This window comes from Callospermophilus lateralis, chromosome 17, assembly GCF_048772815.1.
Source record: "Callospermophilus lateralis isolate mCalLat2 chromosome 17, mCalLat2.hap1, whole genome shotgun sequence".
Lineage (NCBI taxonomy): Eukaryota > Metazoa > Chordata > Mammalia > Rodentia > Sciuridae > Callospermophilus > Callospermophilus lateralis.
The window spans coordinates 57,112,293-57,139,932 of NC_135321.1; the positions used below are offsets into that span (position 1 = coordinate 57,112,293).

A 27,640-nucleotide genomic window follows, 5' to 3' on the forward strand; every position below is an offset into this window, starting at 1 on the left:
TCTGAAGATTTTGAAACACCTTGTGCTACCATAGCTTTAGTAAATACTCAATTTTTAGTGTACACCTTTAGTAAATAGATCTCCTTCTGTGTATTTCACTATTTTTTAGTTTGAATTGGAAATTGTTCTCAGTCATGACATTTTTAAACCTCAAAGTGTATTTTTTTCTTGCAGAAATTAAGAAATGATGTGTTTTGTTCATTTTAAGTTGCACTGGTTTCTTCTAGAGATTCAGAAACTTTTTTCTTGAACCCCAGCTCTACTTCAGTGGTCTTCTAAAACTACCACTAATCAGGTAGCCAAGAAGTCGTCTTGTGCCAGATACTGTATTTCACTGCATTAATTTTCACAGCTGATTTTATGCCTTTTTTTCTTTTTGTCAAGAAATGGAGTATGACATTGTGTGAAGACGTTTTTTTTTTAATTTTTTTTTGGGGGGGCGGAACTGGGGATTCAACTCAGGACACTTGTCCACTGAGCTACATTACCAGCCCAGTTTTTGTGTTTTAGAGACAGGGTGTCACTGAGTTGCTCTTAGCGCCTTGCCATTGCTGAGGCTGGCTTTGAACTCATGATCTTCTTGTCTTGGCCTCCCAAGCTGCTGAGATTACAGGCATGCGCTACCATGCCCAGCCTAGGATTTTTATGTTGTTGTTGTTTTTTTTTTGAGAAAAATTGTGCCAATATTACTTACAAATCATGTTATTACTAAATTATCTTTTGTCCAAGAATAGGATACCTAGAATACTTGTGAATATACCTCAATGCAGTGAAATATGATAATAATATTTTAGTCAGGCTGCATGTATAATGATGATCCTACAACATTATATCACCTAATGATGATGTATCCTTTTTACTTTGTACATGGGCACTCTATGAATTTGCATAACAGTGAACTCTGTTAATGGCTTATTCCTCAGAGCATCTCCCCATCCTTAATTGTTGTATAACTGTATGTGTCTTCAGATACCTATTAAGGATTTAACCCTTCTCATATTTTCTTTTTGGAAGCCCCTTTGGTGAACAGTGGTATTTTCTGATATTAGTTTGAAGAAGGGAGTTTGTTAAAATCAAATATAGTTAACCATTTAAGGAGAAAATGTTACTTAGGAACAGATGAGAAAATGTTACATAGAAGTAAACTAACTTCACTGAATAAACATAATCTGTTTAGAATTTAATCAAATTATATACTTGTTTTCCTGATAATTTTTCCACTTAGTGGAATGAAATTACAGCTCTCTTTAAGAACATTTCATAACACCTAGTTGTGTGAGACACATTTGTTATCCCAGTGGCTTGGAAGACTGAGGCAGGAGGATCACAAGTTTAAAGTCATCCTTAGCAACTTAGTGAGACCCTGTCTCAAAATAAAAAAAATAAAAATAAAAATCCGCTGGGGATGTGGCTCATTGGTTTAGATTTCCTGGGTTTAAAAAAGGAACGAACAACATTTCATAACTCCTATTTTTGTTTTAGAAAAGTTACAGGAACTCGCCAAAATTTTTTTAATTTGTTTTGATGACAGTAGAATGCATTTTGACACATTGTATACAAATGGAGCACAACTTCTCATTCATCTGGCTGTACATAGTTCAGAGTCACACGTAGAGTAATCATACATATAAATAAGGTAATAATGTCCATCTCTTTCTACCATCTTTCCCATCACCACGCACCCTCTCTCCCTTCATTCCTCTTTTCCTTCATTCCTCTTTTCCCAGTCCAAAGTTCCTCCATTCTTCTGTAGCGCCCCCCCATCCATTATGGATCAACATCTGCTTATTAGAAAAAAACATTCTACCTTTGTTTTTTTTGGGTTTGGCCTATTTCACTTAGCATGGTATTTATCCTACTCTATCCATTTAACTGCAAATACCATAATTTCATTTTTCTTTAAGGCTGAGTAATATTCAGTTTTGTATGTGTAGCACATTTTTTTTTATTCATTCATCTGTTGAAGGGCATCTAGCTTGGTTCCATACTTTAGCTATTGTGAATTGAGCTGGTATAAATATTGATATGGCTGCGTCACTGTAGTATGCTGATTTTAAGTCCTTTGGGTAAACCGAGTAGTGGGGTAGCTGAGTCAAATGATGGTTCCGTTGCAGGTTTTCTAAGGAATCTCAGTACTGCTTTCCATAGTTATTGCACCAATTTGCAGTCCCACCAGCAATGAATAAATGTAACTTTTCCCCCACATCCTTACCAACACTTATTGTTGCTTGTATTGTTGATAATTGCCATTCAACTGAAATGAGATGAAATCTTAGAATAGTTTTGATTTGCATTTCTCAAATTGCTAGAAATGTTGAACATTTTTTCATATATTTGTTGATTAGTTGTATAATTTCTGTGAAGTGTCTGTGTAGTTTCTTAGCCCATTTATTGATTGGGTTATTTGTTCTTTTGGTGTTAAGATTTTTGTGTTCTTTATATATCCTGGTGATTAGGGCTCTATCTGATGTGTCTATGCTAAAGATTTTTTCCCACTCTGTAGGCAATTTCTTCACATTACTGATTGTTTGCTGAGAAGAAACTTTTTAGTTTGAATCCCTCCCATTTATTATTGTTGATTTTATTTCTTGTGCTTAGGAGTATCATTAAGGTAGCCAGGTCCTAAGCCTACCTTGTGAAGATTGGGCCGACTTTTTCTTCTATTAGGCACAGAATCTCTGGTCTAATTCCTAGGTCCTTGATCCACTTTGAGTTAAGTTTGTGCAGGCTGAGAGATAGGGGTTTAATTTTATTTTGTCACATTGATTTCCAGTTTTCTCAGCATCATTTGTTGAAGAGAGACTATCTTTACTGCAATGTATGTTTTTGATATCTTTGTCTAGTATGAGATAGTTGTATTTATTTTGGTTTGTCTCTGTGTCTTCTATTCTGTACCATTGGTCTATATGTCTGTTTTGGTGTCAGTATCATGTTGTTTTTATTACTGTATCTCTGTAGTATAGTTTAAGGTCTGGTATTGTGATGCTTCCTGCTTTGCTCTTCAAGCTAAGGTTTGTGTTGGCTATTCTGGGTCTTTTTTTTTTCCCCAAAATGAATTCCATGATTGTTTTTTGTATTTCTATGAAGAATGACATTGGGATTTTAATTGAAATTGCATGAAATGTATATATTGCTTTTGGTAATATGGCCATTTTGGCAATATTAATTCTGCTGAGTCAAGAACATGGAAGATCTTTCCATCTTCTAAGGTCTTCTTTAATTTCTCTCTTTAATGTTCTGTAGAGGTCTTTCACTTCTTTTGTTAGATTGATCCCAAGTTGTTTTTTTTTTTTTTTTTTTAGGTTATTGCAAATGGGGTAGTTTTCCTAATTTCTTTTTCAGAGAATTCATCACTGATGTATATGTACATTTGATTTATGGGTGTTGATTTTATATCCTGTTACTTTACTGAATTCATTTATTAGCTCTAGAAGTTCTCCTCTCTAAAGTTTTGATGGATTTAAAATATGTATTGATTAGGCTGAATTTATAAATCTTACTTTTTATATGCCACACACAACCAAGACATTAAGAATTTTTGTAGTGTAACTGTCTTTTATTTATTTATTATTTATTTTATTTATTTTTTAATTTTTTAAAAAGATGGTTTTTTTTAGTTGTAGTTACACGCAATAACTTCATGTATATGTGGTGCTGAGGATTGAACCCAGGGCCTCGCACATGCTAGGTGAGCACTCTACCACTGAGCCCCAGCCTCTTTTATTTTTTATTTTAAAAAATGAGAAAGAAATCTCAAATACTATTAAGCAAGATCTTACATATAAAAAGTAATATAACATCAAACTTGTTTAACATTGATTTTTATTTATTTATTTGGTGGTACTGGCGATTAAACTATTGAACCCAGGGTGTCTCTACCACTGAGCTACATCCCCAGCCTTTTTTTAAGATGGGGTCTCAGTAAGTTTCTGAGACTTACCTCAGACATGCAGTCCTCCTTCCATAACTCCCAGGATAGCTGTAATTATAGGCATGTACCACCCCATTCAGCTTGATTAATTTATCAATGGTAATCAGAGAAATGATTCATAATAATTGATAAAATTACTACCCAATGATTTTTTAAGCAATTATTTATGGAAGCAAATTTTTATCTTTAAGAATATATCTTATATAATAAAAGAAAATCCTTCCTCCATACTAGGAAAATAGTGTCATAAATAAAGGATTAGTTAAATTATGGTAAATCCAGTGAGCAAATAGTTTTTTGCACTGAAAAATAACATCGGAGAATGCATGATAGGGAAGACATTTATGTTATTGGAAGTGAAAACCCAGGTCAGGAAATAATATATAGTGTTTCATTGCATTGAAATCATTGGTGTGTTTATATGCATATACATATGTGTACAACATATGAACACACATATGAAAAGATAAAATAAAGACTTGAATATAAAAGTCATTTTCACTGTAGGAACTAAGCCTAATGTTGGTAGGTGTATTTTGGGTCCAGATCAAAATATAAAGGTTTTAAACCCTGATTTGAAAGAATGAAAGAACAGGAAATTGGGAATAATGGCAAGAATTAATACTAGTACTTGGCTCATATTCTCTTATAGCAAGGTTCTGTGTATATTTGTCTGTATCTTAGTATACACTGTCTCTAACAGAATAAAAGCAGCTTCTTTTATGTTGGAGTAATGTAAAATTAATAAAATTAATCTTTAAGATGTGCATGTGTGTGTGTGTATGTATGTATGTTATATGCTTTTTCTTACATTATTTCTTCCTGTGTCTTCTCCATTAGTCCCTGTGTCTTTATATATATTTAGAGGTATGCTTGGAATGATGTTCACCAAATGTTTATACTTTATTCTCAAGGGTTAGGATGTTTGTTAATTGCTTGTTTCTACTCTTTTTTTTGTAGGTTGGATATTTAAAAAATAAGCATATCTTTAAGTTATCTTTTGTAAAGATGTTTGCATGGAAGGCCCTGGGGTCCCTAAATCAGCAATAATGCCATCAACTGAATGAGGAATTCTTGGTCTTATGATAACCTAGTGTGTTTAAAACTTTGCAAATTTTTAATTATTTAATAATAACTTTTTGAAAAGATAAGTCTTTCTAGAAAAGTAGGTGGTTGGCTAGACAGATAAAATGTTGGAAAGAATTATAGCACAATTTGAAGTCTTTCCAGTGGGTCCTTGTAGCTAGCTACATGATAGTACCTTTTATTCTGAATTAACTTTCTTTCAAAAAATCACCAACATATCTGTTTATATTGTTCCCATGTCTGTCCATGTTTTCTTATCCTGTGAGAAAATTCCTACAATTTTTGTTGTATGGAATACTAAGAAGCCAATAGATAGAGTGAAGACCCGTTGAACATATGGAAGCCTAAAAGCAACTACTACTGATGTAGAAGATATTATGCTTCCCATATCAACTTGCTTCATTGCTTATTTTTAGCTTTTGAAATTTATTTTCAAACTGTCTTCTTCCAAACTCTTGACATAAGATAAATTTTTATAGCTGTAATGGAGATAAATGATAATAGTGTTTAATTGTGAAGATTTTGGAATCTGACCAGTATCAACACTGGCCAGTTAATTTTACTTCTTAATAAGCCCCAGTTTTCTCACCTGCTTGTAGTATCAGCCTGAGAAAATTGTGACCTTTAGGTGACATAATGCATAAATTCACTTTGTGATATGTTAATTAAACACAACAAAACAGATGAGGATTTTTAAATTTAATGCAGTGAGAGCACTAGACTTAGGCAGTCCAGAGTCAGTATAGTAGCTCAGTAACACCAACTGATTCATCTCTCTGCTCTCCTTTTCTTGAGCAGGAGACTTGAAGTCACAGGATTGCTGCTTTTTCCTAGGAGAAAGTAGAAGGTGAAATACCCCCCAAAAGGTGTCTTTTTCCAAGTGAGACTTGTCCTTTTTATTGATAAAACAATATCTCTAAAAACATCTGTCCATTTCATTGGTTAGGCCACTATAGTTACAAGGGAATCTGAAAAGTCAAGTACTTTTAACTAGGCATATTGACACCCTGATATTAATTGGGGTATTCTGGGAAGAGGAGGAGAATGAATGTTGAGTAGGCAGATTATAATATCTGCCTCTGTATTGTATATAAAATCTAATCAATAACTACTAACTTTAGCAATTAAGGTTTTTAACTTTATTCTTGTACTGTCAGTCATAAAATCATACTTCTTTCCCTATCTCCTACATCCAGGGAAAACCATAATCCCTTAACATAATGTCATAACCCCTCATGTGAAAGTATTAAGCTGCTTTCTGGGGGCTGCATAAAAGTCTCCTTTTGGGCTCCAAACTAAATTCGCAATTATTTCATTATGAATGATGCCATGAAGATCATCTTTATAGATTGTGTTTTTGTCCTATTCTGAACTATTTCCTTATCAAAAATGGGAACATTTCTGTGATTCTTCGTGTTTCTCCAAAATAATCCTACTTAGTTTTAAAAGCTTCCATCAGTATATGAATGTTGTTAGACTCGGTGTTCTTTAAGTATTGGGACATATGTTTTTCTTTAGGTTTGATAGATTTTATATCCTAATAAAGTAAACCAGCAGTATTTCATAATTTTAATTAGCATATTTGAGTAACTAGAAAGATATAATATGCTTCACTGTTTAAAATTTAATAATTGTCTCCTCTTACTAAGTATTATTTACTATAGTTTTTTCTTTTGGCATGTTTAGATAATGTGATTGGAGAAAATTCAGAGACTCAGTATGATCTTTTCCCAAAGTCTCTGAGAGTAATTGTAGAGCATGTTGAGATTTCATAAGCTTTTAACTTTCTCTGCCAGATATCCAGTTTTAGACGTTCTATTCTCCTGAGGCCTTAGATGCCATTAAAGGATTTACCTTACTTAATGGGATTTAAACAAATTGGCAGAGGTTAACAGTTTTAAATAGAGAACTGTGTTAAGGTAGCAGGTAAAGTCAAATGTTCTACTACAGATTAACTCCTGCCCCCTTCCTAATGTTTTATTATAAAAAGTTTCAACTTGTAATACAGACTTTCAAAATCATTCTTGGTATTTTTCTCCTATGCTACTATACTCATAAAGCAGAGTATATTCACTTTAAAAAAGATTGTTTTTCAAATAGAGGTGTTGGCTTCTCTTGCCTTCTATAAAGAACTCATTAGGGTGAGAGAATTGCTCTGCCTAACAGTGCTTTACATCAGCCTCAAATACAAATAGCAGTAGTATCATACAACCTCATCTCAGTAGAGCATGGACCAAAATAATAGTTATTTTTCAGCTCCTGAAGTAAATCTTTACAGAAAACATGTTTGAGTGCTACAAATATAAACATATTTATTCAAATGAAAGCTAAAGGAGCACTGGGTCAGAGTGAGTTGCTTACTTCTAAAGGAAGAGTTGGTTGAACTGTTAAACTGCTTCCTTGCATTAATGAATATAATTGAAAGTTCATTTTATCCACTGTGCTTTAATATGTTTAAATAACATAATCTGCTTTCAATAACCATTTAATCTGGTTGATATAACTTAATTGGTTGCCACCTTTTTTTTTTTTTTTTTGCTTTGAATGTATGGAAGCAATTTTCAGTCTCTTGCTTGTCTTCATATGTAATGTAAAATACTGATTTCATGGAATTCTTGTGTTTGCCAAATTAATGCCTTCGATTTTGAAATGCAAGGTTCCTTAAAGTTCTTATAATACAGTCCATATACTTACTTTAGAGTTGGTCTAAATGTTCTTAATGATTACACTTTTGAATGAGTGAACCTTCTCATCACTAAACTTTTAGGATTATCTTTAAAAATTTCAAATACTCTGTTTAGGAGTTACTTTTTTGCTAAGTTTGTGTTTTTCAACACTTGGTTACTTATACCTAAATGAAATCATGAATCCTGTCTATCAGAATGACCCTGGAAAGAAAAATGTATGTCCATAAATTGACGATATGATTGCTCAGAATGATAATATTGTGAGTTGAGATGCCACATTATTTAAAAGTTAAAATACATGCTGTGTCCACATCAACAAAATCAGTTCTTCATATTTTTGTTTCTCTGTCATGAATTGTTAAGGAGAATTCCATATTCTTAACTAATAAACTTTGTTTTGATTTCGATTGTTTTTTTCCCTAAGATTCTTCAGTAGTGATCTCTAGTACTTCAGTCTATTGAAATATTTGTTCTGGATAGAAGGTCTTCTGTCTTACATGATACTGCAGTCCAAAGTGTTTTTATGTCTTCAGAGTAGTTTTGGCACTCAGAACAAAAAGTGTGATTCAAGTTCATCAAAGGCAAATTCTGAAGAGAAAAATCAGTGATGTAGGAGTGCTGCCTGTTACTGTTATTCAGTGATTGCAAAAAAAGATACAGCATAAAAAGATTTGTGTTTTAATAAAAAACTTAAGCAATGTCTGTTATTAAAACTACATGTTTGAATTTCTTAATTTTAAGAATTCCATTTGAAGAAACTGAAATCTTAGGTGGTGGCCAAACCTGTGTTTCGAATGTACTTTTGGCTTTACCTTAAAAATAATTTTTGGAAAAACAATAATAGATCATTGCCTAACTAACTGATGGTCTTTTAAATAATGTTGGTTTGTTGAATTCTGTATTTCCCTTCGTGTGCCTTTTTCTTTTCTCCTGTCTCTTCTCATTCTGTAGATTCAGACCCAGGACATACAAGTGAAAATTGGGGGGAGAGACTTATATCTTCTTACAGGACATATTCAGGTAATTAGATTATCAGGTGCTCATGTTCAGCGAGTGGTTTCTGTCACATTTACAGTTAAGCATTGTACTATAAATAACTTATTTTCAAACTATAATTATCTAATTTTTCTGAGAAATCTAGTATATTTTATCTTAACACATGTGTAAGAACATTTTAAAAATACCTCCTCTTAAGTTTTGTATAACACAATATGAAGGTACCATTTATTTGGAAAACAGTATGAAAGTCAATCCCCTTCCCTGGTGTTGGACCTCTGTGTGAAGATAGCCAAGGGCTTTAATGTGTTTGTTGTATTTCTATCACTAGGTACACCAGGTACACTGAGTTCAATACACAGTTCCTCTTACCCTTTAGTCAAATAATGTTCATTTAAAAGCACATTTAAAATTTTTTCCATTGTACTCTTAACTCATTATTGACTTTGCTGCCCAGGTTGAATTAAGTACATTAAAATAACAGGTTTCTTGGAGAAATGCTATTACCATTAATTGTTAGAACCTCTCTATTTGACTGTGGCACCAGTCATTATATGTTACTGATTTATAATTACTCCATATAAAAGAAGGCCAAAGAATATATAAATACTACCCCTAAAGCTAGTTAAGTATTTTGATTATAGTATTTTTGTTTTTAAATGGGCTCATGTACTTATTTCTGAACTTTTTAAAATGTAAATATTTTTAAGTCCCTGGGTATTTAAGTGTCCAGTTTTTAATAACATTCGGGTATGAAACTGAGATAAAACTTTTATGATGTGCTTTTTATTTATTTTATGAATTTGTGGGGGCTTGGATGGAGATAATAGCAGAACTAAACAATTATCCTTAAAATTATTCTGATAGTTATTAATTGAAATGTGGTATTAAGTCAGTCATTTTTTATTACAAAAATTGGGTGGGGGTTATATTTATAATCTAGTTACTATGGAATTAGGCCTGCCTTTAAAGAAAGGTACCTAAAAGGTATACTTAAAAGAGCTAAATGTGATGAAGCCATTCATGATCTGAGTTGTAATTGCTGAAAATAAGTTATAGTATTGACATTCAGAGGTTACAAATTCACAGTATCTTAGAATCAGACCAGAATGGCAAATTTCGTTTATCAGAATTGAAGTATGCACACTACAAACATGATTGATAGAAGTATGTTTTATCTGTTTTTTAATTGTAGCTTCATTTTTTTTTTTACAGTGACTGCTTTGTAGGGGAATGTCATATTCATTTAGTTTTGAACCTAGTTCCCCAAGAAAAATAGAATAGTTTTATCTTTTCATAATGTACTTTACACTTAATTAGGAAGTAACAATATTACTATTTTGGCAAGACCTGAAAAGAAAGCATACATTTTACCGATTATAAAACTGAGACATCTCTCTTTTCCGGAGCACCTCTGATGTTGAAAGAAAGAAGTTGTATTGATGTGAAGTTGTTTTTTTTTTTTTTGTTTGTTTTGTTTTTGTTTTTGTCTTGGGTAGTCTAAATAAATCTGTCAGGTTTTTCCTTCAAATCTCCAGGCTAACTGAGTAGAATTTCAGGGCTCTGTAGACCATGCTAAATGAGAATGTTTATAATTACACCCGGGTTTAAATTTTGAAGTTCTAGTCTGTTATGAAGAAAAAACTTTTTTAGAATAACTGAAAACTGGAGAACTGTTGTATCATTTTTTTTTTTACTTATGACACATTAGAGGAAATGAATTATTCATACAAGATACTGAATAGTCAAAGTTTTATTGACTGCATTAAATTTGAAAACAAAAATCACCATATTTTGGTACATAATAGTTGTAGCACTTAAAATTTTTGAATAGTATACTGATCTCACACCCATCTAACTTATACCAGCTCCTGATCACTTAACCACCTTTTTCCAATTTATGGAAAACATGAATTCAGACCATACCTGTCCTTTAAAGTTAATTCATCTAATTTGAATTTTTGCTTAAATGTTTGGAGTATTCCAACTTGTTAATTCTTTTCCAGGGTATAATGAGTTTATGTTTGATTATTTGGCAGAATGGAGTTCTATTAATGAACTTACGTTTTCTGTACCCCAGGCATATATTACTTTAGTGTCTTTTATAAAACTGCAGTAAAATGCAGAAAGTATAAAAAAAAGTTAGCTGTATTGTCAGTTAAAAAAAATACAAGACAAATTACTCCCTCTCCCAAATTTTTTGTTTCTGCCTATGATTACATTTTACTTCTTTTCCTTGAAACATCTCATCTGCTTTTTGTAAAATTTTTACAATATTTAAATTATTTAATTATAGTAGAGAAATGTTTATTATATTTAAAATGTTTATTTAGCTGAAAAATCATTAAAATAACAACAATAATTGTAGTGTTTCCTAAATACTAGAAAACCAAAATGTACAGAAAATTATGAGAAAGAATATACATTGCAGGTAAAACAATAGCCTGTTTCAAAGACCTGTTTAGGACATTATAATAATTGTAGTAATAGGTTAAAAATTGTGCTGAGATTGGATTTATACTAAATTGGATCATTATTGATAATGAGAAATATGAAAATTGAAGATTATATTAGAAATATTTTAAAAAGTTGATTTTAGTAAGTCTTGAAATGTTTGGTTTTATGTAAAATAAAAATTTAATACAGTGGTTGGTTATATTAGGAATTACTGAATTTTGGGTGACTTTTGACCATCAGAGTTTGAATATTATAGCCTAATTTTTCTAGGCGATTAGGATGCCAGTTATCCTAATAATCCAAAGTGGCATGCTTAAATCATCATTACTTTAATTTCTCATGATTACTAATGCCAGATTTTAGTTTCTTGGACTTAATAGAGTAATAAATGCTTCTCTCAAAATATCCTACCTGCTTGCTGCATCTTCCTGCTGGGGAGGGGAGGTAGGAAAAAAAAAACAAAAAAAACCACTGTACCGACTACTAAGCCTTCACTTCTTCCACTCATTTTTGAATTTATTTACTTCTAGCTGCACTTTACATGTACTCCTAAACCACCGCAATATCAAATATTTATATATGACTTTCCAAGAAATAGATGCCTTGACAGTAGTCAGAACTCAATATTCACTTGCACAAAGCAACTGCATTCACTTCCAGAGGATTTCTAAAGAAAAGACATTTGTATGTTTGTACCTATGGAATCTAGTTCAGTCTAAATTCCCTGGCACTTAGGGAGAATGCTGGCTGCATTGCCAAAGGATTTTCAAAAACGAAATCTGATATCAGACCTTGTGATAGATGGAGTCTCTTTGAAAAGGGCCTCAGAAATTTTTGAATCTTTGTAGGATTTTTTTTTCCATTAATGCACAGGCACACAGAGTCCTTAATTTGTACCTTTTTATCTTTGATTAATATCATCCCATGTTCCACTGTCCTGTACTCAAAGGAATTGATTTGGTGCTTTTATTCCATTAACTGCTGAGTGATTAGAATTGTCTTACTCAGTTTCTTGGCAGGTTGTACAAATCATTACTGGAATTAGAAAGTAATTTGAAGAAGCACTGGTATGTAGGTTTAGCAGTAATAAGAATAAAATGATAGTTAAGAAAAATTTCAAAGATATCATATATAAGTTAGCACTCTATCTGCAGAGTCAACTTATCATAGATTGAAAATATTTTTTAAAAATTGCTCTATACAAAAGCATGTACAGACTTTCCTCCCATTATTCTCTAAACAATACAGTATAACTTCATAGTACTTACATTACTTTAGGTATTATAAGTTATCTGGAGCTAATTTAAAGAATATGGGAGGATTAGCACAGATTGTATGTAAATACTACACCATTCATGTCAAGGACCTGAGCACTAGATTTTAGTATCTGCAGGAGTTCCTGGAACCATACCTTTGCAGATAATAAAGGATGACTATAGTAAGGAATGTTTGAAGTGTTTTTGAAGTTATTAAATTTTAGCAGAACTAATCACTAAAATACAAATTTTAAAAATAATAAAAATTTCAAGTGCCTAGAAGCAATAAAACAAGAATATAATTTTTCCAAAGCATTTAGCAAGAATTTTCTCATATAATTAAAGGCTAGTGCTCTTTTCTCTGGCTACTAGCAGTTTATATATTATAAATGATTCTCATATATATTTATAGCAGCTGTCAAAAAAGTTGTCTTATATTTTGCTTTGGAGTACTTTTTTTTTTCAAATTCTTACATGTTTAATAATTTCAGAGAAAGAAGGTCCAGAAAAGAAGAAAACAAAAAAGGAAGCTGGAAATAAGAAATCCACACCAGTTAGCATTCTTTTTGGTTATCCACTCTCTGAACGAAAGCAGATGGCACTTCTTATGCAGATGACAGCAAGAGACAACAGTCCAGGTGATACCTAACATCATTAAGTTAATTTGTAGTATAATCTTGTATATGTATGTTTGTACCTATGGAATCTAGTTCAGTCTGAATTCCCTGGCACTTAAGGAGAATGCTGGCTGCATTGTGTTGACAGTTACTTTTAACTATTTTTAATTTTTATTCTTTCTTGAATTTAACCAGAATTACTTGTAACATCAGTTTGTAATGTTATAATTTATCTGTGTGAAAGTTCATGATCTGAATCCTTCCCTAGAATAGAAAGTGTATAAGAGCAGGGATTCTTTCCCTCACTTTTCATAAGTAGATAATTGTTAAATAAAATGAGTATTTAACAACATGGGAAGTTCATGGCAAAACTGTGCGTTTACCTTACTAATGATTTATCCCAATTTCGGTAAAAATGTTTTCTATGCTTCCAGTTCACTGCCCCCCCTGCTGTTTAAATTGGCAGTTTTATTATACATTGCTTCTCTCTGACTGATATGGGAAAGTATCTGGAGAAAAAAAAAATGGCTCTGAATTTAAGGCATCTTTACATAAGAATATATTGATGAAGAAATTTATTGAAAAAGAAAATTTTTCCAATGAACTTTTCTTATACTGACTCTTAGTGGGAGTAGGGATTGAGGGTAAGCACCTGGGGACATGATGGTTAAATTCTTAGTGTTTCTAAGTATCCTGATTTCAATCAAAGCATGAGCCTATCTAATATCTTTCACTCCTACAAATATCGTAGATCCTTGGGCTTTTTAAAATAGTGTATTTTTGGATTTTTCTCACCTTTTCTGCCAGTAACTTGGGTAGAAGAGTGGTAAAAATTATTTGACACTGCTACAACTTTAAATGTTTCTGTAAAATGTTGAATTACAAAAACTTATTTTGTAAAAATGGCTTTTTACAACATGAACTTTTATCTTCACAATATTAAAGAATTAATACATTGAGACAAAGAGTAGAAGTCTTCTTTATCTCCAGTGACTCCCTTTGAGAGGCACTACTCTTCTCTTATCTATATTTCCAGGGAATTTTTAGGCATAAATATACATTTTTTGGTTGTTTTATTTTTTTCCTAGGGTAAATACAATTACACAATAACATTGTTGTTCTATTGGCTCTTTTCATTAAGGATAATTCCTTGTCATTTTTTTATTATTAATATGTATATAACTGTAGTAGAAAGCTTGACATCAAGCTGTGTTACCAAACAGATGTGCTTGGAGGTTTGGATTGATTATTCATTAATTTGGTCCTTTAGTTTTTAAGAAAATCAACAAGATAGCTGTCTTAAATTTTACTATAAAGTGTACAATAAAATTTACTCATTTAGCAAAGTTTTCATGAGTTATAGCAAGAAGTCTTCCAAACAGTTGAAAAAGATAGTTGATGAATAAGAGAGATGAAATTCTTACTCTTATGGAAGTATACATTCTAGAAATAAGTAGAAAACTGTTACTGAGACAACATACTTCAAAATCCAAACTGTAAAACTTTACTTTTTTATTGATATTGCTTTAGAACTCCATAATTATGTCAGTTTGCAAGATTGATGATGGAAAATTATTTTCCGAGATTGTTTTTTCTTAGTGTATTAACTCTTTCAAATAGCTATAAAATTTCAGAATTAATTAATATTTTCATACAATATTAATTAAGAAAACATCATCCCATTCTCCCTGCCCTGTGGTTCTAAAAAGAGAGAGAGGGGTGCCTTGGGCATCATCTAGTTTAACTTTCCTGATTTTGACATAAAAACTAGAATAGAAATCAAAAGTTGGGGATCAAAGCAAAGAATAACATCTATGGGATTTTCTCCATTTGCCCTTATTTCAGATCTTTAGCTTTATTTTCATACTAAGATCATCTCTAACTTAATTTGCACTCAACATCAGAACAAAACTGTAGTGCCTTTGAGTTAGAGATATGAACTTTGGCCTACAATTTAATTTTATCTAGGTGTTAAAGTATAAAGTTCTCAGAAAAAATACAGTTGTTTGCAGTTCATTGATTATTCATTAAACAGATACATTTAAGGTATATACTTGATACTTATTATTATCATTTTAAACCAGTTTTATAAGTTGACAGAATAAAATGTTTCTCATCAACTTGTCATCTTTGGTAGTCCTAAAAGAAATTTTACTCTATGTATTTGTGTAAATTTATTAATGTATCATCCATGTCAAGTTTTGTGGTGTTAGAAAGTTCTAGCAATAGACACATTATCACTAAGAATCTTTTAGTAAATATATACAATATTTAGCCTAGAACCTTTGTGAACTTTTTTCTTAGACTCCACACCAAACCATCCATCACAAACAACAGCAGCCCAAAAGAAAACTCCCAGTTCTTCATCTCGACAAAAAGATAAAGTTAATAAAAGAAATGAGCGTGGTGAAACTCCTTTACACATGGCAGCTATTCGAGGAGATGTGAAACAAGTCAAAGAATTAATAAGTTTAGGAGCAAATGTGAATGTGAAAGATTTTGCAGGTAAGATTAAACTCAAGAATGATATTCAGGATCTAATATTGAAACAGATTCTTGTTTCAGTTTTATTTATATTTATTTTGCAAAAGAGTTCTGAAAATATATTTTATTACAATACTTTTGCTGAATGTGCATAAAACCTTCTTCTCTGCTGTTTTTTCTTGTCAATAATGACATTTTTGCATATTGAACTTAAGTTTTAGTTGACATTACTGCATAATTGTTTTTAAATTTTGGTTCTATCCAAAGTGAATTTGAGTACATGATGTTTTCAAAGCAGTTAATTCATTAATAATTCTTGAGAAACTTTAACTTGAACATGAAGATTGTAAGAGAGTGGCATTATTTTAACTTTAATTATTCAAATAATATGACAATGTATTTTTACTATGAAGAATTCAAATAATAAATGTTGACAGAGAATAATATAGAAATTCTTGTTAATTTCCCATCTTATACTACTATGTTTCCCTTCTGCTTTTTTTTTCTTCCACAGAAATGATATTAATAATTTGTAGGTTATTCTTTCACTATTTTCATGATCATATGTAAATATGAACATTTACTTATAAGCTTTTTTTAAAAAAAATATTATTCCACCTGTGGTTCTGCAGCCTATCTGTAATTGCAGGTATTTCTTTCAGTACATATAGGTAAATTTACTTCATTTTTAACAGCTTTATAATATTATCATTAGTGAACACTGTTGTAAAACCAACTTTGTGGGCTGGGGTTGTGACTCAGATATACAGTGCTGCCTAGCATGTGTGAGGCTCTGGGTTCTCCTCAGCACCACATTGTGTCCACCTATAACTAAAACACAAAACAAAACAAAAAAACAACTTTGTAGCTTGGAACTGTTTTAGTAGAATTGAAACTGTGGTTATAACAAAGCAAATGCACGTTAAAATGTTTGAAATAATGGCAGACTGCCCACCAAAATAATGATCCTGTGTCAGTTTATATTACCATCAAGAGTCTGTCACTCAACTTGAAGATATTAACTTAATTATTAATGATCTAATAATTTAAAATTTTAATTTTGATATCTATAATCAGTAATGGTAGTAAATGTTTCTTATAAATTTGCATATATCTTGCATGTATCTTAAAATTGTATGTTAAATTAATATTCTAACTTTAGGTTGGACACCACTGCATGAAGCTTGCAATGTTGGATATTACGATGTTGCTAAGATACTTATAGCAGCTGGAGCAGATGTTAACACACAAGGATTAGATGATGACACTCCACTCCATGATTCTGCTAGTAGTGGGCACAGAGATGTAAGTATGATAAAGAAATCAATAATGTACATTTCCATCATAGATTTCAACCCAGGATAATTTAACTTACTTCTTAGTTGTACGATCTTGTGTCCCTTTTTTTCCTAACTCCTACTTTATAGTCAGATGTAGCATTATCTTTTTTTTTTGTTTGTTTTTACTTAGTTACACATGAAAATACAGTGATCTTGACATATCATACATTTGAATCAGTTGGGATATAATTTCTCATTTTTCTGAGTATACAGATTGCAGAATCACATTGGTCATGCAGTCATATATAGCATTATCTTTTAATCTTTGATTTGATAATTGATTGTTAAAACAGTTTGGAAGAAATTTTAAGACATTGTAGTGTCAGATAACCAAATGTGGTTAAAGCATATTTTACTTATAATAATACTTTTACAAAATTGGACTCTGTATCTTTTGGAAAGCATTTTTACCTTAGACAAATGGAATTCAGAGTGAAAAGAAGTATGAATTGAATTCCGTCCTTACTAGTTTACAAGCTTGTGATCTTGAACAAGTTATGTCTCTCCTCTATACTTCCATTTCATCTTAAAATTATATAATAAATAATACATATCTAAGGGGAATTTGGTTAAGGAAAAGAAGACACTGCATGTAAGCACACCTTAAACTCTTAAAATATTGTAGAAATATCGGGGAAAATTAAAACTATACCTGAATTGTTACTTCATATATACTCAAATATTTTAGAAACTAAAATTTAGATTAAAAATGCTACTTTCCTTAGTTATAATTTTATAATATACTTTTCCATGTTACTGATTAAGTTCTATTAAAAGGAAAATGTAATCTATATTATTTTCTCTAAACTGGACTTGTTTAATATTTGACCATTCTTTCCTCTATGCTACACCAACAACTGGTACATATCTATGTGATACCACTTTTTTCTTCCTCTTTACTTACCTATTGTCATGTTTCCTGTGCTAGTCTGTGAATATCATACATACAGGCATTTTGTGTTCTCTGTTTCTGATCCTGGAAATGTTTGTTGCAAAAGAAATAATAAATTTGGTATGGGTGCATGGATAGATAGGTGGATAGATAACTGAGGACAGGCAGAAGGGCAAAGGCTTAGTCCATAAGGCCTGACAAAATATAGGAGGCATTGCCCTTTCCTTTGACTTTATCAGAAGAGATGTGTTTTCTAGCTAATACCATACTTTACCATTTTTTTAAAAATGCATTATTAATAGTTTCAAAAAATGAATAACTTTCCTTTAAATGTGGTATATAAAGGTTTCTTGATTTCCAAGTGTAATTTAAAAGAATTATGCCTTATGACTAAGACATGTTTGTTTACATGAGTACAAGTTTCTAAATATGTACATAGATGCAAAATATTTCTAGAAGCTGACCTTTTGGCTCATGTACTAAAATGGATTCAAACACTGTTTACAGTCTCTTTCTGAGCAAGATTGGCATGCTATTTTCAAAAGACCTTTGCTTTTCCTCCTACCAACAAGCCTAGGATAGTAGGAGTCCCAATTTGAGAGCTATTTTCTCTTTGTTGTTTTTACTTGAGCCTAAGGAAAAGAGAATTGAGATCTACCAAAAACTCTCAATTCTGCATACAGATAATATTAGGTCTTACGAGCCTCTCCCTAAGGAATTGGATTTCTTTTATTCAGAGTTAGCCATGACAACTTCAACTATCCATTAAAAATTCCTAATGTGGAAGAAGCAGAAACATAGCTCTTTACAGTGAGGTCTAAATTATTTAGAATAAGAAAAGATTAACCTTCCTTCTGAACGATGTATTCCTTGACCTGCTGTATAAGTGTATTATACCTCACAATACATAATTTTATACTAGTCTTAGTTCTAGTTGTTTGGTATCTATCATTTTTTGTCTTATCATTTTTACATACTTCTAGTTTGTTGCCTGTTAGAAATAACTTTAATTTGCCTTAAGTCCTTTTTAGAATAAATATCTGCATATGAGAATGATGTCTATAAAATATTGGCTATTAAAATTTTTGCATCATGCTTGAATCTGTACTTGACTCATCATCTTAGACATGTACTCTATATTTATTAATCGTTTCCTGGTTGCATAGGACACAATGTAAGGATCCTTTTTTCTGGTTTCCCATCCTTGGGACTTTTTCTAGAGAATAAACCTTAAAATATGGAAAACATTCCAGCTCATTAAAATGTTCACTACAGTGTTGTTTATAATGATTAGAGTTTTTTTAAAACTTTATTTAACCTTCTCAAATGTCTTTCCTAAGTGAAATTTTAAAAGACACGGACTCACAATGACAAAGAGCAGAAGAAATGGAAAAGCAAGATTTTAAAAGGTGGAAATTAGATATATATATAGTTGCAGTACAGGGTTTGACAGATTTTTTCTATAAAGGTTAAATCATAAATATTTTAAACTTTTCACCTTTTTTCTACTCTTCGTTTTTACTCTTTCCTCTTTTCTCTTTTAACAAAACTTTAAAAATATAAAGGCCATATTTTGTCTACCTCTGATATAGGAGAGATAAGAACATTGAAACCAAAGCCATTGTGGCACAGAATTGTAGAGAAACTGAAGCTCAGGAATTGATGGCATTATTTGCCTCTGGAATTCCTTGTTTGGACTGCAAATAATATAATCGAATCAAAGTTTTGTTTGTTTTTTCTTTTATAGCCCCTCCCCAATCCTACATAGCCAGGTGATTTCACCTCTTGTAACTTGGTAGATGTTTCCAGTATGGAGCTAAGGATCAGGAATAATTGTTCTTCATAGCAGCTTTGGAAAGCTAGTTGGTTTTAAAATGATAAATACTTGTAATTTAATAATCATAAACATGAATAAAATATTAGCATTTGGAGTCAAAAGTAAATTGTTATCTCTATACATTCTAACATTTCAAATTTTCTATAAAAATAGTCAAGAATATTTTTTCATTTAATTCATTATGAAATCTTCATTCTTACATAATTTGTTTGATGCATGGAAATGGAAGGAGACCTCATGGTTATACAAAATTACATACAAGAGGAAGTGAGGGGAAAGCGGAAAAAAAGAAAAAAAAAAACAAGGGGGAGAAATGAATTACAGTAGATGGGGTAGAGAGAGAAGATGGAAGGGGAGGGGATGGGGGATAGTAGAGGATAGGAAAGGCAACAGAATACAACAGACACTAGTATAGCAATATGTAAAACAGTGGATGTGTAACCGATGTGATGCTGCAATCTGTATACGGGGTAAAAATGGGAGTTCATAACCCACTTGAATCAAAGTGTGAAATATGATATGTTAAGAACTATGTAATGTTTTGAACAACCAACAATAAAAATTAAAGAAAAAAAATACATTTTGCAAAAAAAAAAAAAACTAAAAAACACAATTGATCTCAGCCAAAAAGCCAAGCCAACCTAGATGCTCTTCAACAGATGAATGAGTAAAGAAAATGTTGTACATATACACAATGGAATATTAATCAGCCTTCAAGAAGAATGAAATTATGGCATTTTCAGGTAAATGGATGGAACTAGAGAATATCATGCTAAGTGAAATAGGCCAATCCCCCAAAACCAAAGGCCAAATGTTTTCTCTGATAAGCGGTTGCTGATCCATAGTTAGGGGGAGGTAAGGAAGAATGAAGGAATTTTGGATTATGCAGAGGGGAAAGAGGGGGGGGGGAGATGGGGATGGGAAGGAGAGTAGAATGAGACAGACATTATTACCCTATATACATGTGTGATTACACTGCTGGTATGACTCAGCACCATGTACAGCCAGATGAATGAGAAGTTATGCTCCATTTGTGTGCAATGTGTCAGAATACATCCTACTGTCATGTAGAACTAAGTAAAATTTTTAAAAAAGAAATAAAAATGTTACAATAAAAAAAATTTGTTTGAAACTCTAGATTTACAGTATCTTTATAAATTATTATTTTAGTGATCAATGTAGTTAATACTCATCTGTTCATGTTATTTGTTTAAACAGTCTTTTAAATTGTATATTTTCTAAGTATACAAAAACACCGTTGTTAATTGTTGGGAATACAGAGAGTAATATATTTAAGATTTGATCCCAAGTGAAGCTTATAGTCTATAATAAGGGGGGAAATATATATTAATAAATTTTAATGTGGGTTTGTGTCACATAGAACACATCAATGTCAGTGGAAGTAAAAGATCAAAACAAGAAGACATGGGAAGGAGTCACAATTGATAATAGTTGGCTAACTCTGGTAAATGGGTAGATTTCACTAAGAATGGCAAGGTTAAAGGTACAAGTTTTAATAAACTTAATTTGAAACTCGTTGATTTGGGGCTTTTGTATTGAAATACACATATACTCAATTGGATATATCCAATGAACATTTGAATATTTGGGTTTAGCATTAAGAGAACAAGAGAATGAAAATTAGTGAATTGTATATTGATCACATTCTGTCAGAGTAGGTGAGAACACTAAAGAGGTGATATATATTAAAGTTTGAAAAAGTAGATCAGGGATAGGTACTTCATAGGACTGATGCAAGCAGGTAGAAGAGTGAAGAGCTATTTTAAAAAGAGAAGGCTGCAAAGATAAACATTTTTTCAGGAACTTGATTTTTTGGTTGTTGTTGTTTTCTTTCTTTCTTTCTTTCTTTTTTTTTTGGGGGGGGGGTAGTACTGAGTATCTAATCCAGGCCTTTTTGCATGGCAGGCAGACTCTTTACCACTCAGCTACACGCCCAATTATTTTTTATTTTATTTTGAGACGGAATTTCCTAAGTTTCCCAGGCTGACCTCAAACTTGCCTTTCTGTTGCCTCAGACTCCCAAGCATCTAGGATTAGGAATATAGTTTTGAACACAGTTTTTTCTTTGTCTTTGTTTCATTTCTTCATTGACATTATTTTTTTTTTAAAGTAGAAGAGACATGAACTGAAAAGATTGTCTTCTAGACAGAAGCCAAACTAAAAGGGTTTCAAAAATATTGAAAGGAAGAGTATACAAAGAGAAAAGAAAAGAAATGATGGCTAACTGGACAGATCCTGGTTTTATGATTCCTGAACTTTATATACTTTGATGGGAAGAAAGGGTCCTTTTTGAAAAAAATTTAAAGAATGAATACAAAATCAGATTAAGGAATTGTAAGGTTCCCATGAAAATGAAAGGACTTAAAGTCTAAGCTTCATTAGTTCTAAGTAAATTGTGTGGGCATATGACAGATGAAATTCCTGGGAGATGAGGAAGAAAGGACGATTAGGGCATTAATATACTTATAATAGTATTAGCTTTAAAAAGAAGGGAACTAGATCCTTTGTGATTTCTACTTGAATTTCCACAATTCAAGTGGCTATGTTATTACTCATTGATTTTTCTGAACCTGAAATAGTACTTATTAATAGATATTCAAATTCTTATTGATTTTTATGATAAAACAGGAAGAAAAACAATGAAATTAAGCATTAAAAGGCCCCTGTTTAAACTTCAAGGCAGAAGTTTTTTTAGTAGATGCCATGCCAGTCTTCACATTGAAGCAGGTATCAGTGAAAATGGAACTGGAAGAGAATAATGATTTAGAATAGGATGCAAGTATTGGATGGAGAGTAGAATTAACACTGGGAAGAACATTGTGTTATCAAGAGAATGATCAAAACGATATCATCTATAAAGAGACTAAATCTTCCTACCACTTAATGTTGCAGATAGTGAAACTGTTACTTCGTCATGGTGGAAACCCATTTCAAGCTAATAAACATGGGGAGCGCCCAGTGGATGTAGCAGAAACAGAGGAATTGGAGTTATTGCTAAAAAGAGAGGTGCCTTTGTCTGATGATGATGAAAGTTATACAGGTTGGTTTTAGATAATTTATATTCAACTGTTTAACTTTTGGTAGCTCATTCTGGATTGATTTTTTTAATACATAAAATTTAAATACTATAGAATAATGCTTGCTAGCTCTTATTAGAATCTTAACTACCTAAAAATGATGTAGTCAGTAATCTAGGTTTTTGCTACACATACCTTGTATGAATGGCGTCATAGTGCTTTCCACCCTTTTTCTGTATTTTCTCTACAAAATTGCTGAGCTATTCCTTTATTATATTCAAGTATATTGTAGATCCTCTCCCCATGCATAGCTGTCCCGTGACTTCTTTTCAGTCTATTCTGTATTATGCCCCTAAAAAGCAAATCCTGTCTTTTTCTGGCATTAATGAGTCATCTTCACTCTGGACATTGTGTGGGGTAGGGACAATTTCCTTATAAACGGTTTTTAAAAAGAAAGAGCCAAAAGAATATGACAGTTTTTTTTGGTTATGTTGAAAAAGTCTGTGTAGATAGATGGAAAAGGTTCAATCATATTTCAGTCAAAAATCAATGAAAAAGAATTCTAAGCTGGACACTGAGGTGCACACTGGTAATCCTAGCAGCTCAGGAGGCTGAGACAGGAGAATGGAGAGTTCAAAGCCAGCGTCAGCAAAAGCAAGGTACTAAGCAACTCAGTGAGACCCTGTCTCTGAATAAAATACAAAATAGGAATGTGGTTCAGTGGTCTAGTATCCCTGAGTTCAATCCTCAGTTCCAAAAAAAGAAAAAAAATAGTTTTTTTTTCAATCTATGGCCATATCCTCAAGAGCTTAAGGAATTCCTGTAAGCAATTAGATGTTACCTAATTGCATCTCAGAAATTTTGAGAGAGCAATAGACAGGCATCTATAGTTGGAAGCAGAGAAGTTCTAGTTTTTATTTTACATGATACAACTTTATTTTTCACCTGATAGGGCAACCAAAAGAACCCACCTTCTGAATAATACATCTTTACTGCCTTGCTGAACAAAACTTAGTTGCAAATAAACTCCAACTGATTAGGAGATGGTGCCAAATTATGATAAATAGAATAAGGAATTTCAGAAATAAAAGATTCATCAGTGAGCACTTACCACAAAAGAGATAATTTAAATAATAGCTATAGATATCAAATTGACTATAAATGTGAGATCACATAAGAAAAATAAAAACAGTTGAGTTTAAGTATCAAGTTAAAACCTTTGGGAAGAGACAACACTAAAGGTTTAGTAAAATTGTATTTTAAATGTGAAAGGTTGTATAATGACTTATTCTATGGTAGTTGAATAAATATCAGTTACAAATGCTTTTGAAAATGCAAGAATTATCGCATTAACATTGGATAAGAATTGGATAAGTCAGAAACTAGTCCGTGGTAGCAAGATGATAATTTTGTGGTAATAAAGGACTTATCATTCAAAGCTGAGAATTATGTAAATATGTAAAATGTAAACTTAGAAATCTATGGTAAAATTGACAGAAATGTAGTCCTTCTTCGAATCTGCAGCATTGTTTCCAGCATATTATGAATATCTCAAAATTGTAGACAGTGTGTACATAACTATTAACATGTACAGGATGAGCCAAAATAGTGCTATATTTGGTAAAAGTTTGTAGCTATCATTAAACTGTTTAAGAAAATAAGTAACTTTAGGAAATCAGAGAGAAGAAAGAAAGGTAAAATATTAATAATGAGCAGAGTCCAATGGTGAAAAATAAATTTTCTAGGTATTGTTTCTAAGTATAATTTCTTTCTTAAAAAAACTTATTTTCTAATGTTTCTAAGTAGAATAGTGGAATGAAGTTTATTAAATAGTAGCTTATCTGACAAGATCAACTAAATCAATAAACAGCAGATCTAATCATTGGAAAATGAGTGAAAATTTATAAACATAACTGAAGAATGATGGATAGAGCCCCCAAAGTGTGAAAGATGCTTTTAGACTTTAGCGCAATAATATATGTAGATCTTACCAAAACAATTAAAAGGACATATACACACAAATTCAGAGAACAGGGATACCAAGAGAAACGGCTACAGGGGGAGACAGACAAAAGGAGAGAAAGGGGACAGGAGAAAGATTAGGCAGGTACAGAAAAGACAGTCGAGTTGTCTTGCAACTCTAACTCATTTTAACATATAAAATTATAAAGAACTGGTTGCTGCTTTTTCTAAGCCAGTGAAATGCTGATCCTTAACTATAAGACAGGAAGCCTACCAATAGAAATATTCAAAACAGGCTCCACTATAACATAGTACCTAGCATACAGAAGTACTTAATAAAAACTGCCATATAAAATTGCTAAAGGCTTTTAAAAGATAGTTTTCTGCCATTGGTGAACTTGCAGTGACTTTTATTGAGAGGACTCATACATTCTTATTGACTTTCTAGAAAATCATTTTTTATATGTATGAAAAATTCAGAAAGATGTAGCTGGAAATGCTGGCAGTATGTGTATAAAACCATTATTATAGTAGTGCTTATACTAAAAACTTTAAATGAACTAAGTGCCCCAAAGTTAGCAGAAAAATAATTTTAAAGCATATGTAACTTGTATAGCTGTTTAAAATTGTTTTTAATTATTTTAATAACATTATAAATTGGCTTCTTTATTGTGTATATTTCAAAATAAAAGGTAAACTACATTTAATTAAAAAAAAGTGCTATGGCCTTCTTAAATAAGTAAACTGCTTAGTGATATGGAGAAAATAGACCTCTAATTAAAATATTTATTAATTTAAATGTACTCATTTGAAATCACACACATATATTATTTGGAAGTACTGTTTTTGTTACTGCTCTACTGTCTTATGAAGTGACCTTTAAAAAATTTTTTTAGTCGTAGATGAACACAATAACTTTATTCACATCCAGAATCTTATATATGTTGCACTTTCAAAATCTAGATATTATGCTAACATGAGAAAATTATCTCAAGTTATAATTACTCATTTAGCAAACACTCTTTATAGTCTTTATAAACCATTTTTTAAAAAACTCAGTATCATGAAAATATTTAAACACATAGCAAAATTCTAATAATGGTACAGTAAATACTTACATCCATCAACTAATTTTATAATTGTTAACTTTTGCTGCTTCCTTTATTACATTATTACATAATCACCAATTCATCTTATTTTTTATGTATTTCATTATAAGTTGCATACATCCTTAAGTACTTTAGCATACATTTCATTTGAATTCAATGTTTGTTTATAATTTTTAGTAATATTTGCATTGTGAAACTTGCAACTCTTCACTGTAATATTCTGTGGATTTTCAGAAATGCATTGAATTGCAGTCTGACCCCTTCAAGGTAACAAGATGCCTTCACACTCCAGAAAATTCCCTCATCCTCCTTTCCGAGTCAGTTCCCTCTCCTACAGTTGATCATTTTATACCCATCATGATAAAAATGGTTAGCAAAGAATCACTCATGACTTGAAAAATATAGGAGGAATTGTGAGCATATTAGCCTTTTATCAACAAAAGAGAGGCAAGAAGAAAACAAACCAATCAGGGTGTAGTAGAGACATATAGCAGCACCTAGATTGTGTGATCAAAATTAACATCATCCCAGAAGGGAAAGATGTTCATAATGTACTTCCAGATATAATATCCTGAGAGGGTATATAATACCACTTTTTAGTTCACAGCTGATTATATATAATCATGATGAATGCTTGTTTTTTTTAAACAGAGACGGGGTCATGATATGAAAGATTAGAAATGACAGTGATAATGAGAAAGATTGTTCTCATTATTCAGTAAAGACAATAAAATGTTTCAGACTATTTGAATAGATGATAATAAAGGCAATACTTGCTATAAACTAGATCCTATACTAGATGGGGAAAATGATTATGAAGAATATTATCAGGTAGTTTAACAAGGAATATGGACAGGAGATTAGTGTTATAAGGTGGACAGCTGTATTGTGGTGACATACGAGGACATTTTTATGTCTTAGCAAATACTTATTTCCTTAGTACACATGAGTATAATGCTGTGATACATGCAATTACTATCATAAGCTTCAGAAAAATATATTTACATGTGCATGTGTAGATAACAAAAGAAAAAAATCATAAAGCAATAGAGTAAAAGATTAATAATATAGAAGTCCAGATAGATAATGGATATATAATGTTTAATATTTTTAATTTTTCTTTTTGTAAGTTTGTAATTGTTTCCAAATAAAATTTAAAATATATATATATACACAAAAATTTCTTTGCTCTGTCAATTAAAAAGACTTAAGAACATTAAGACAGGAGCAATAATCATTTCTAATTCTCAGATTATGATCTTAAAAACATTTTCTACTAAAAGAAAATGAAGACTTATTTAGAAAAGGATGATTCCAAACCAAGAGTAGGAAATATGTAAGATGAGAGTAAAGCATCATTTCATTCCAGATTTCAAGGAAGGAATCAAAGATTAATATGAAGTCTTGTCAGAAGGCCTTAAGAAATAACTTGGGGCCCTCAGGTTGTAGCTGAGTGGTAAAATGTTTGCCTGGCATGCATGAGGTCCTGGGTTCGATTCCCAACAATACAAAACAAAAATAGGAGACAACTCAGAGCACTTTCCCACTGGTGAAAGATGGAATTTAAGCTCTGAAAAGGGTATTAATTACAAAGGTTTGGAACCCATCAAATATGGTTAAGTCCATGAGCTTATTATGATAACTTAAAAACAATCTGTCATCAGAAGACAATGAAGTATTTATTTAACTCCAAGTAATAAAGAGAAAAATAATTTTTCTTTCCTCTGTGTACTTCTGTCACTGGATAACTCCATTGAGGGTAAGGAAAAGTATTTTTATAAAATTAATTCAGTTAAAATAAGTGGAAAAAAATTAAAATATGAACATCTTACAACCCCTAGTTAATATATCTAAGCTTTAATTATCAGCAGTTGCTAACATTAAATAAAAAGTGAGAAAGCAAATAAGAAAACATGTGCCATGGAAGAACATGTTAAACTCCCTCTGT

The 27,640-nt window shown here is 31.5% G+C and overlaps 1 protein-coding gene across 6 annotated transcripts in view; it reads left to right on the top strand.

Annotated features, from left to right (window-relative positions):
• The window catches only part of Ankrd12 (ankyrin repeat domain 12), a 116,777-nt gene that overhangs the window by 43,835 nt on the left and 45,302 nt on the right, over window positions 1-27,640 (top strand). For 4 of the 6 annotated variants that reach the window (XM_076836676.2, XM_076836673.2, XM_076836672.2 and 1 more), the window contains 5 exons: window positions 8,656-8,724; window positions 12,905-13,051; window positions 15,335-15,535; window positions 16,677-16,819; window positions 22,497-22,644. In XM_076836676.2, coding sequence (XP_076692791.2) covers window positions 8,656-8,724; window positions 12,905-13,051; window positions 15,335-15,535; window positions 16,677-16,819; window positions 22,497-22,644 — 708 coding nt within the window. The remainder of the gene's footprint in view (window positions 1-8,655; window positions 8,725-12,904; window positions 13,052-15,334; window positions 15,536-16,676; window positions 16,820-22,496; window positions 22,645-27,640) is intronic. The other 2 variants (XM_076836674.2, XM_076836675.2) reach the window with 2 other exon arrangements.